Here is a 13,050-nt window from a genome sequence, read left to right as displayed (position 1 = left end):
CGCAGAGCCTTTCCCCCTTTCTTGCGCCCCACGGGCGCGAGCTCTCTCGCTCCTCCTGTACCGCCGGTGTGGGCATTGTTCAATGAAGAGTGTGCGGCGTTGAGACACGGCGACGTTTCCAAGCCACGCTTCCTGGGGAAAGGAAGAGAGAGTGAGGCGTCGGCACGGTTGCTGCCAGAGAGGGCTCAAAAAACGAAGCATAGTGAAGCGGCAATTGTACTCTCAGCGCCTTCGACGGCATATTCCGCCGATCTTTTTCCCCGCTCTCTTCTTTCTTTTCCCTTTGTCGTTCCTTCGCAGACGTGCTGACTGCCGCTCGAACGTTGGTTCTTTATTCTATGAACAGGCTTTGCTCGGACTGCTCCATCTGCACATCGCGCATTTTCTTGTGTGTACCTGTGTTTCAACGTGACGTGTGTAGCATGTATGATTGCAGTCATCTGGTGAGCTATGGCATCCGCGGACATAAAGAAGAGGAAAAATCTAGACTTTACAAGAAAGTTTGAGGTAATCCGGCGTGTCGAGAACGGAGAAAAGTCCTCCGCGGCAGACGCATTCGGCATTCCGCGGTGTACTTTAAGTACGTTGTAAAAAAACGAACAGGACATCAAGCTTAAAGCAGGTGAGGAAAGTCGCTCAGGAGCATGTCATGTGCGCCCTGCTGCTTGTGACTAAGTGGAGAAGGCACTCTATACGTGGTTTCTTGAAATCCGAGCGAAAAATATTCCCGTGGATGGCCCTATGTTAATCGAAAAGGCCAAATGGTTTGCTACGGCTCTTGGCGAAGAGAACTTTTGCGGTGGCACTGAATGGCTGCAACGGTTTAAAAACCGCCACGGCATTGTAGAAAAGTTCATTTCAGACAAAAGAGGGGCTGTCAGCAGCCAGGAGATGCAGCAGTGGCTTTCTGAGGAGTGGGTGAAGATCACTGCGAAGTTTTCGCCTGCAGAAATCTTCAATGCAGACGAAACTGGTCTCTTTTGGCAAATGTTGCCGAATAAGACACTCGCTTTTCGTGAAACCTCATGTCACAGCGGTAAAATGAGCAAAGTGCGTGTGTCGATACTGCTTGCAGCCAACATGGACGGCTCGTGCAAGCTATGGCCATTCGTGATCGGGAAGAGCAAGTCACCGCGCTGCTTCAAGAACTGTGAACAGCTTCCTGTCCGCTACGCTTCCTGTCCGCTACGGCTGTAATAGGAAGGCCTGGATGACACATCAACTTTTTGTTGAATGGCTGCAGGCTTGAGACGCTGAGTTGGGCAAGTCGGGCCGCCGAGTTTGTCTTCTGGTAGACAACTGTTTGGCCCATCAAATGACTTGCAAGCTGCAGCACATCGAACTGAAGTTTCTCCGCCGAACACCACAGCGAGACTGCAGCCCCTCAACCAGGGAATCATAAAGGCATTCAAGGTAGGCTATCGGAAGCGACTTATTCAACGGCTCCTCGTAAACCTCCGCATAGGAACCGATCTCAAGATTGACCTGCTCGGAACGATCCAGATGATTACCGGCGCTTGGGGCGACGTGAAGCAGGCCACAGTAGCCAACTGTTTCGGCAAGGCAGGCCTTGAAGTGGCCGGAGATGAATGTCCGGAAGCTTTAGATGACACTGAGTGTTTGGAGGACGCGTTTCGCAACTTGTCCAATTTTCCAGGCGCCGTCCCGTCCGAAGTTACTGTTGATGACTTCATTAACACTGACAGCGAAGTTCAAGCGGTAGCCGACCTTGCTGATGAGGACATTGTGGCCGGAATAGCTGGTGTTCAACACGGCGATTCCAGCCACGACGAGGGCAACTGTGTTTTCGAAGAAACGCATCCGTGCACAGCCACTGAACTGGCGTCAGCATTCAGCCTGATTCGGCGCTGTTGCGGCGAAATGGAAGGCACTGGGCTCTCGCACCTGGACAGTCTCGAGAAGATTGAGACTAGTGTCTTCAACTTCATTTCCCAGAGGGAAAAGCAGCCCACAATTAATGTTTTTTTTTTTTTTCGTGAAATAAAGTGCTTTCATATTGTGTGCATATGCTATGTGATTCACAGCTGTTCCATTCGGTAAGCCACAATTTTTTATGGTCGCGAGTGCTTTTTTGGCCTATATCTGTATATCGAACTATTTTCCGATCCCTGTCGAATTCGATATATCCGGGTTCGACTGTACATCAGTGGTCACCCATCATATTTTCACCGGAGACACCAATCCGATATGCCATCGGCCGTACCGTGTTTCACATGCTGAATGACAAGTGATAAAACGAGAAGTTGATAAGATGTTAACTAAACGCATTATCCAGCCATTTTACAATCTGTGAGCCTCCCATATTGTCCTTGTCAAGAAATATGGCGGCTGGTGCTTTTGTGTGGATTACAGACACTTAAAAATCACATGCAAGGATGCTTACCCCTGTCGCGTATTGATGATGCCTGGGACTGCTTGCACGGAGCCAAGTATTTTTCATTGATAGACCTCCGATCAGGCTATTGACAAATCTCGATAGATGACATGGACCGTAAGAAAACTGTCTCTGTACCACCTGAAGGCCTCTACCAATTCAAGATTATGCCATTCAGACTTTGTAATGCCCTAGAAACCTTCGAAAGAATGATAGACTCCTTACTTCGCTGCTATAAATTCTACACGTCTGTGTTATCTAGACGATATCTTAGTCTTTTGACCAACTTTTACGAGTCATCTAATGTGTCTATCGGGTATTCTTACTGTTTTCCGACGCACCGGCCTGCAATTGCACTCATCCAAGTACCACTTTGGAAGTTGTCAAATTACTGTTCTTGGGTATCCCGTCAGTGCCACTGACGTTCAACCCGATCCTGAGAAGATTTGCGCTGTCCAGAACTTTCCTGTTCCATCTTCCACTGCAGACATAAGAAGCCTTGTTGGGCCATGCTCGTATTTCCATCGTTTTATCAAGAATTTCGCCGAAACCACTCGCCCAATCACCGACTTACTTAAGAAGGACGTTGCTTTCACATGGGGCCTTGCTGAAACCAAAGCCTTCTCCGCCCTCATACGCTTGCTCATGGCTCGTCTATTGCTGGCTCATTATGATCCATCAGCTGCCACTGAACTTCACATGGATGCCAGTGGCCATGGAGTTGGGGCTGTACTTGTTCAATGGCAGTGTAACGCAGACCGTGTAATTGCATATGCCAGCTGCCTCCTGTCACCCACCGAGAGAAATTTTTCAATTACCGAACGGGAGTGCCTTGCATTAGTTTTGGCAGCTGCCAAATCCCGCCCCTACTTGTACAGCTGCACATTTTCCGTGGTTACTGATCGCCATGCCTTGTGCTGGCTCTCCTCACTTAAAGAACCCGCTGTGGTTGCTTAGTGGCTATGGTGTTGGGCTGTTAAGCACGAGGTCACAACATCGAATCCCAGCCATGGCGGCTGCATTTTGATGGGGGCAAAATGTAAAAACGCCCCTTAGATTTAGGTGCACGTTAAAGAACCCCAGGTAGTCCAAATTTCCAGACTCCCCCACTATGGCGTGCCTCATAATCTGATCGTAGTGTTGGCACATACAACCCCATAAGAGAGAGAGAAAGAAACGTTTATAATATGAAACAGTGTCCCGAGTGAGGACGGGTATCACCCTAAGGTGGGAAGGCTCCTTAGTCCAGGAACCCTCTGGCTTCGGCTGCCCTCTTGGCCCTGGCGACGAGTTGTCGTTGGTCTTCCAGGTCCCCGAGGGTTAGCTTGGCCTCCCAACCCCATAACTTAATTTTTTTTTCCCCTCACTTAAAGGCCCTACTGGACAACCAGGTAGGTGGGCTTTACTGCTACAAGAATATTCATTCGCTGTTTCATACAAGTCAGGCCATTCGCACAAGTACACCCACTGCCTCATGTTATCCTGTTGACCGCCTTGAATATGATGCGCATGACATCAACTTTTGCATCCTGGCCATTTCTGATCTGTGCAACATCCGCAATGAAGAACGGCACGATGACTGCTTATGTGTTCTCATTGATAATCTAAATTCTGGACATTCGGAGCCCACGCTGTGCATGTTCATGCTCTGCGACGGTGTTCTCTACCGTCGCAGCTTACATCCTGAAGCACCTGAATTTTTACTCGTACAAGGCCATCTCCAGACATCAGTTCTAGAGCAGTTGCGTGACGCCCATACTGCAGGCCACCTCATCGTTTCACGCACTTACGACAGTGTATGGTGCCGCTTCTACTGTCTAGGTCTGTACCGCTCTGTCCACCGCTACATTGCAGCCTGTTCGCTCTGTCAGCACTGCAAAAATCTGCTGTGCTGCCTGCTGGACGCCTCCACCCCCATTGATGTGCCCTCAGAACCACCATCCTTTCCTATAGGTGTCAATCTTCTCATCCCCTTTCCAACATCGAAATTTGGCAATAAGTGGATTGTTGTCACGACTGATTACATGACCTGGCACGCGATCATGCAAGCATTGCGCACAAGCTGTGCAACGGAGGTGGCAGATTTCCTTTTATGTGACGTCCATCATCCATCCTCCATCATGAAGCACCCCGGCAGCTCCTCACTTATTGTGGCCGCAAATTCTTGTCCAGAGTAGTTGAAGACCTACTTTGCTCCTGTTCTGCCGACCACAAGCTTTCCACCGCCTACCACCCGCATACAAACGGACTGATGGAGCGGCTCAATCGCATGTTGATGGAAAGGCTGTCTATGTACGTTTCTGGTGACCACAGTCATTGGGACAGCACTTTACCCTTCATGACCTTCGCCTATAATAATTCGTCCTGTCACGAGACTGCTGGCTTTTCACCCTTTTGCCTTCCGTTCGGCCACCACTCTTCTTTGCCCTTTGACACACTGCTTCATTCATTGATCAACACTCCCAATGAATATGCTCAAAACGTCTTCACCCGGGCTCACACGGCACGCCAGATTGCCGGCTCCCAGCTCACCGAGTCTCGGGCCGCGCAGAAGATCCAGTACGACAGCCGACATCTAAATGTTTGATTTCCTCCTGGCTCCATTGTCCTCCTATGGACACTTCCGCCGCTTCGGCTTGCCAGAAAAGTTGCTGCCACGCTGCACAGGGCCCTACACGATAGTATGTCAGCTTGGCAATGTGAACTACGAGATCGCTCCACTGGATTCGCGTGTCCCCACAGATGTCGTGCATGTGTCCTGGCTGAAGCCTTTCTTTGCCGTGAGTTCACCTCCCTTAATGTTAGCGCCGAGACGGTGACTTTCAAGCGGGGGTTATGTTATGGTGCAACCAAGAGTGGCGCCAGTCATAAGAAGACGATTTAACATCTGCAGGTGGAATTTGTCTCGACAGCCATCGTGTTTATGCATCATTGTCTCTCTTGTAAATTTTTTAAATACATCGTATTATGTGACTTCTGCAATGTAACAATATGTGATTAAGTCCCGACACATCATGTTATTTTACACTATGCAAGTAGCGCTCTCGCAAAGCTAGCGCCCATTTCGATGTAGAAAGTTGCCATGTCAACCGGCATGAAACCGCAACCTTGGTTGCAGACTCCCTACAAAGTGGCGCAGCTTAGGCCTAGGCAGTGGCCTAGGCAGCGCAGCCTCTGGAGTAGCTGGTGGCAAGCCGTTGTGAGATGCTTATCCTCAATATGTTCGCACTCGTAGATCTTATCAGCGATCGAGCATGAGGTCAGATGCACAGGCTTGACTGGTGGTTGCAGTAGTGGAGTATGGATCCACATGAGTATGGATCCACATTTTCTAAAAGTCTAAAAAGTAGTAGCAAAGATGAGTGAAACACCAATTGTTTCTTGAGAGGATTTTTTTTTCTCTGTCATGCCATTTTGCGTGTGTTTTCTTGTTTTGTGACAGTTTTACACACAGCCCGTAGGTGCCCATTCCTGCGTTGAGAGTGTCAGCGCGACCGAGCGAACGCGGAGCACAGTGGGAAATGAAAGAGTAATGAAGAGAGCACAGAAGGGAAAGCGGAAGAGGATGCTACAGTGAAAGCATGAGTCAGAAAGCGGAGGAGGAGAGTATGGCGAAAGGGTGAGGAGAAAAGCAAAAGATGGATAGCAAAGAGAGTGCAAGGAGGAAAGCGGAGGAAGCCACCTTGAAGCACCACGAGATGGCACTCAAGTCTGCACATCCACAACAGCAGCGGCACCAGCGGTCCGGGGGAAAGAAAGAAAAGACACAGAAAGCTCGCCTTTGCACACAGCATTCACCGCAAGCGTTTCCTTGTAAAGGTTACGGTCGCATAAGCTGCAGTTGCCCGGATGTGGAAACTGTGCGGCCTGTCTATATATAGTGCCATGGCGCAAGGCTCTGGTATTCAGTACGGTGCTCAGTGCCGAATGAAAACGCGTATAGAGTTGCGCACAAATTTCGCATTAGGGAGTATCAAATTTTTGCCGTTAAGCTTGCACATTTTCAAATCGCACATGCATGAAGTGTTCAAAGCGAAGTCAATAAATACTTGTGCCTCGGTTTTTCCAGCTGCCTGCGTGCCACGAAAGCTGGGATGAATGTCGCGGACAGCCTCGTCTCCTCCATGCTGCCACGGCTGAGGGAGAGGACAAGCAGGTAGACTGCCAAGGTGCTTCCCCACAGAGCCATGTGATGCCTCCTCTTCTGCACATGTGCATTGTGGGTTTCGCAGCTGCATGCGGACTGACCATGCACAACTCTGTAAGTCGGAGCAGCCATTTGCAGGTAAAAGGGCTCTGCAAGACTTCAATAGTAAAAAGACTTCAATAGTCGGAAGCTGGTGGAAGTTCATACTTGAGAAACAACAGTGCTAACATAGATGGGGACAAAGAATTAAGGTTCACAACATGCAGTTGCTGACTGTCGACTAAATTTGCATTCGATAAAAGAACTTGAACATGTGATCAATTGCCAACGTGACAATGTTTAATAGCAATGCATGGGCCGTAAGAACCATGCAGGTGAAACAGAAACTGTTTCACTTAAAACATACACTTGTGTGAAGGAACCAACCAACCAAACAAAAATGCTTGAAAATGAAGACGAGTTCTTCCAAGCACCAGATACATTCTGACGTGAAATGGGGGAACGTGGGCTCTAAAATGTTTTTGTTTATTTTGGGTTCAATCTGAATGAAACTTCACTGTTTCGATCAGCTTTTCTTGTGGATTTCAAATCTATAATTAGTTTTTTGATAGCTACTCTGGTTCAGAAATTAGTAAAGCCTGAAAATGAACTTAACGAGTACATTGCATGGAGGCTTCTTGGCAATTTCACCTAGCTAAACATAAGAAGTAAGTGAATGACCCTAGTGCCAAAGACTTGTTTCAGCAGGTGATGCTTGTATTATTTGTTTGAAAGCATTCAGAAGGTACGAAAGTAGACGGGACATTTACCGTAAAAACCCGCGTATAATACGAACCCGAATATAATACGAGGTGAAATTTCTGGGACGAGAAATGGAAAAAAAAAGTTTTACCCGCGTATAATACGAGTGAGAGAAACTCGGGGAAAACATTTATTTAAATCGGACTCAGCACTTCATTCACTGTCGTCCTCCGCTGCGCTTTCATCGGACAATTCCTTGTCTGACATATCCTCCCAGAGGTACTTGTCCTCGGTGCCATCGAGCGCGTTCGAGATCCCGCACTTCTTCAAAGCGCGACGCACAAGGTCTTCTGGTATGCTCGCCCATGCGTCCACGATCCACTTGCACAGCGTGGCTGGCGATGCCCGCTTCAGCCGCCCAGTCGGCGTCACTGCAGGTTCACCTGACCGCATCCACTCTGCGTAGCACCGCTTCACCGCGTCCTTGAAAGGCTTGTTGACGCAAACATCCAGAGGCTGCAGCTGAGACGTCATCCCACCCGGGATAACGACGAGTTCAGTATTACAATCACGCAACAGCTTCTTCACCGAGTCAGCCAAATGGCCACGAAACGCGTCCAGCACAAGGATGGACGGGAACGACAACAGTGCACCGGGCCGCCTACACCAAACGGACTTTATCCAGTCGAGCACAAGACTCTCATTCATCCACCCTTTCTCATGGCATGTAACTATGACATTTTTCGGCAGCTCACCTTTCGGCATTGTCTTGCGCTTGAAGACGACATAGGGCTGGAGCTTGCGGCCGTCTGCCGTGCATGACAACATGACGGTAACACGCGTCTTCTCGTTCCCAGTGGACCGGACACAAACTTGTTTCGAGCCCTTTTCGTGCACGGTGAGGGGCGATGGCATGTCCAGATAAACTGGTGTTTGGTCAGCATTGCCGATTTGCCCTAGCTGAAAGTTCTTCAACTTGCGCAACGAAATAACGTGGCGCTGGAAAGCTACCAGTAACTCTTCAAACAATTCCGGCAGCTTTTGCGAAATTTAAGTTCTCCGGCGCAATGAAAATCCTGCACGGCACATATACCGATAAATCCAATGCTTGCTTGCTTTGAAGGTGGAGCTCGTTAGGCCTTTTTCTCTCGCAAGCTCCCTAGCTTTTTTTGTCTGCATGAGCTCCACGCTCACAGCAAGATGCGCGGCTCGCTGTTCTCGGACGAATTCCGTCAGTTTGAGTTCAATTTCTGGGAATGTCCCATTCTTCGGGCCGCGAAAGCTTCTTCGCGTTCCGCTGCACTCGAAAAGTGCTTCTTTTTGCCGTCGTCATCCGCGGATGCTTCCCTCGGGGACGCCAAACTTCCTCCCGGCCGCACTGTTGCCGATTTCCTCTGCCGCTAAAATCACATTTCGCTTGAAAGCTGCCGAGTACTGCTTCCGTGCCCCCGACATCGTGCTCCTTCACTAAAAACGATGCACTTCGCGAAGCGCGGTTAACACATGAACTGCCAAGGTCCGCACTCAACAAAGAAAGAAATGATGCCGTAGCCACGCTGCAATAGCGAAGGCAAGCCGTAGCCAGGCAGCAATAACAAAGCCAAGTCGTAGCCATGCAGATATCACGAAGCCAAGCCGTAGCCACAGAGCAATACCGAAACCAAAACTTCGAGCCGAACTTTGAAATTTTTGTCCGGATCCGCATATAGTACGAGGCGGAAATTTGGGACGCTAATAACAGGAAAAAAACCTCGTACTATACGCTGGTTTTTACGGTACTGTGAATATTTTTTTAAATTTTCACTCATTATAATTTTAATTGTAATTTACAAAATGATGATAGAGTATCAGAAATAGCATCACCCCCTATATCATTTCATTAGGAATAGACTGATATCAAACTTGTTATTCTCACTTGACAACATCATATAAAAAAAGCCCCATAAGAATGAGTGCGGTGTGTGAGAACATTGAACTGAGAAAAATCCATTTGAAATTTAGACAGCTGTAATGTTTTCCAGAATGCAGCTACAGCAATATTAACGACATCATTCTGTAGCTTTATTCTTCACAAGAATAGCCATACTAAATATATGACTCTCTCTCTATAAGATATATAACCCTCTCAGGAAACTGGGAAAAGATTGTTATAAAACCATAGGCTGCCCCTAAAATAACATGAAAAACTACATTTACCACTTCATGTACCTGTTCCAGTGCCCCGCAAGCTAAAGGAATAGAAAAGTTCATAAATTAACCTTACCATAAGCAAATAAACTTACACTAACACACATGGAATATTTACTGAATTACCTAAATTGGTTATTGTCATGCAAAAAATAAAAAAGAGGACACACATTTCACTCTACAGCATGCCAGGGCTCTATGCAGGATCCTTTGCTGGTTTGTGCCGTTTTGAAAGCCTGGCCTTGGTAGCACTACTGTCCAGATGCTCCTTTTGTGACTTCCGAAGCCTGCTCTTGTCCTTCTCAAGGCTGCGGCGCACTAAGCGATTCCCAGCACTGTAGCCCAGCTTCTCGGCAATTTGGGTGTTGCTCTTTGTGATCAGCTGACAGCCTCAGCCACTGCCCTTTCAGAGCTGCACAGTGAGGGATGCTGAGTATTTGGAACCTGCTCCAAGATCATGGCTTGCAGGCTTTCATTGGAGCTTTGGGTGATTCAATCACTGCATTGCTCCAACAGGGCTTCATAACTAAGACGCCTAAACACAGCCTCCAGTGCCTCACAAACAAAATCCGGCAGACTGTCATGTGGCGGGGGCTCCTCGTTAGCCACAGCTCTATAGAACTTGCACCATGACTTGGGGCCTTCAGGGCAGAGGTCGTGTCTGGGTGCCTTGTCCATCGAGGACATGTGCTGCATTGCTGGCACATAGTTTCTGTGGCTCCTCAAGGCGTAGCCATAGTAAGAAGTGATCTAGTGATCTTCTTGATCTTGTCTTGCGTCAGCCTTCCTTTACCACCAAGTGGCTTACCTTGAGCTTTCTTTTTCTCCACAAGTACAGTCGAGCCCACTTATAACAATATCCAAGTGCCACGAAAATTCTATTATAACAACTGCAAAGAGGTGTCACGGGTGGCAAGCAATATGTGAGCGCTGCCGAGACAGTACTTTGGTGGCCCCAAAAGGGGCCTTTCAAAAATTGCGAGAAGGCTGCCGCGGCAGCCTGTCAGCTTGAGAAGTCCAGAAGAAACGCTGAGGAGAGATCGCCACAAGCATCTCACCACATACTTCTCACTGGCTTGCACGAGAAAAGCCTATGTCCATGAGCCATGCATGCTTTACGCGAAGCTTGCCGACATTCTTCTTCAAGGCATCCAAGCGCTCCATGTAGTGCAGCGGAAGGTTCCTCACGAAAACGAAGCTCCAGAGGGACTGAATTATGCTGGGCCTCGTGTAAGGACAACGTTGAGGCAGGCTGCCCCACCGCGTCATCGCTGCTGTCATCGCCGTCTCTATTCGATGCAAGCAGGTTCACGACGATCGTCGCATCGGTTAGAAGCACTTAGTTTCCAAATCTATAGCTGTGCGCTTTCTTTTCACCAGCAACGGTGGGCATTGCCGATGATCAGCGGGCGGATCAGCCATCTTCTGTTTCGGCGGCGGGTCAAGCTAGGTTGAGAAACTGCGGGGCCAGGAACGACTTCGACATAGCCAACAAAAATGAACGCGAGCGATTAAGCTGTTCGCAGAACTGCACTGAATGAGGAGCCAGTGAGCAACATACGAGCAATCTGCTTGTGGTGCAGTTGGTGTGGTCCATTTGTGTTTTGGAGGGTGGGGCGGGATAGAGCTATGGGCGCAGCCCATTCGTGTTCGGAGGCCTGCAAGGGTGACAGGAGAGAGCCGCGTGGAGATGGCTGGAAAATGAGCGCGTGGTGGCTGTTGGAGCAGCGGCTCATCGTGCCGCGGCTCGAATTTCTCATTTTCTTTTTTTTCTTTCAAGGATTTCGCATTTCACTACCTTTCGGCTCAGATACACAGCAGCCAGACTTCATCGTTATAACCGATAATGCGGCATTGGGGCATGGCAGTAAGCGGGTTATTTCACCATGGAAAACATACAAAAGTTGATGGCGCGGCAGCTTCTCATTGTTTTAACCGATATAATGTTAAAACTGGTATCGTTATAAGTGGTTTCGACTGTATGCGCAGGGCAGCTCCGATGCACTAATGTACGTGGTTGATGCAGTATTTTTCTTTTTTTTTGCACTTTCGTCACCTGCACTCACTTTAATGAGTCAGCTTACACTACTGTAAGCCGACTCAAATGTAAGTCGACCCCCCCCCCCCCCAAAAAAAAAGAATATTGCTGTGGTTTAGCTTTGGTTAAGGGGAGATGTGGGTTCCAAAACCAATTTTGATAATTTTAGTGTGAACTGGATGATATTTAATAGTATTGTTCAGTTTTTTCTGCTGATTGCAAACATCTAATTAGGTGTTGTATAGTATCTGCATTAGAACAAATGATGCAAAGTTTTTAATACAGAAATTCGGTCAATTCCTTATGGGACTTATGGGACTTTGTCAAAAGGAAAAACAAAGTATATGGTCAGAACGCCTGAGAGCAGCTCTAGCCGGTGATGCTGTTTTTCTTGTTCTCAGTGCACTTATAATGCGGAAAAAAAAAATACATGTAAACATAATTGCGATATTTTTGTTAATTTTCATATGTAATTACAGTGAAACCTCTTTAAATCGTAGTTGGCCGGAGCTCGGAAAAAGTACGTACTAAACGGTAGTACTGTTTACTCGAAATAGCATGAGCTCGCCCACTTACTTGTCGAAAACGGAACTCGGAGAGTGCGATGAAAGGGGAAGAAACATGCAGTATTTATTCACTTCACGGAGCAAAAGTGTTATTTTCGTTGATGTCACGGCGGCCTAGCTTTACGACAGCTGCCTCAAACTTACTGAAGCTGCATGCCAGCTTTACTGCCAGCCCCCTCTGCTGTTTTTATTGTTCTCAGTGCACTTATAATGCGGAAAAAAAAAACATGTAAACATAATTGCGATATTTTTGCTAATTTTCATATGTAATTACAGTGAAACCTCGTTAAATCGTAGTTGGCCGGAGCTCGGAAAAAGTACGTACTAAACGGTAGTACTGTTTACTCGAAATAGCATGAGCTCGCCCACTTACCTGTCGAAAACGGAACTCGGAGAGTGCGATGAAAGGGGAAGAAACATGCAGTATTTATTCACTTCACGGAGCAAAAGTGTTATTTTCGTTGATGTCACGGCGGCCTAGCTATACGACAGCTGCCTCAAACTTACTGAAGCTGCGTGCCAGCTTTACTGCCAGCCCCCTCTTCTCGGCAAACACTCGCATGGCAGATTCCTCGTTGGCGTTGCGTATTCTCCGTGCACGCGCGCAGTAGGGCTGCAGAAGTCCCGGGCCGCCTTTTTCATTGCCGGAGTTTGGAAATAGTTACGTTATCGCACACCTGTTCTCGTCGCGACGATTGCATTCATGAGGCTGACGTAACGTGCAGCTTCTGCCACTGTCGGGCCTGAATCGCCCATGCTGTCGCTTTCCGTGTCGTCCTCATCACTGTCACTAGTTCACACTTCGGCAACAACAGAGGCAACGATGGCGAAAAGGCGAACCTCGTAGCCGACATCTCTTCGCGGTCGCATTCCTTCTTCTTCTTCGCATTCCAAATGCCACACGCTGTAGTCGACAGCAAATCCCTGTCGCATGCCAGCGCCGACTTCGTGTCACATTTGATAGCACGGACGATGC

General features: G+C 48.1%; 1 protein-coding gene across 2 annotated transcripts in view; it reads left to right on the top strand.

Moving 5' to 3' along the window:
* The window catches only part of LOC142587525 (radical S-adenosyl methionine domain-containing protein 1, mitochondrial-like), a 238,853-nt gene that overhangs the window by 62,438 nt on the left and 163,365 nt on the right, over nt 1-13,050 (top strand). Inside the window, exon 14 of one of the 2 annotated variants that reach the window (XR_012829563.1) lies at nt 6,465-6,656. Coding sequence is in view for 1 of the 2 variants with exons in the window: in XM_075698601.1 (XP_075554716.1) it covers nt 6,465-6,555 (91 nt within the window). In the remaining variant the exon portion in view is untranslated. Of the gene's footprint in view, nt 1-6,464; nt 7,783-13,050 lie in introns of those variants that run through there. The other variant, XM_075698601.1, reaches the window with a different exon arrangement.

Source organism: Dermacentor variabilis, chromosome 7 (assembly GCF_050947875.1).
Source record: "Dermacentor variabilis isolate Ectoservices chromosome 7, ASM5094787v1, whole genome shotgun sequence".
Taxonomy (NCBI): Eukaryota; Metazoa; Arthropoda; class Arachnida; order Ixodida; family Ixodidae; genus Dermacentor; species Dermacentor variabilis.
Note: the sequence above shows the minus strand (reverse complement) of the source record. Positions and strands in the feature narration are given on the sequence as shown.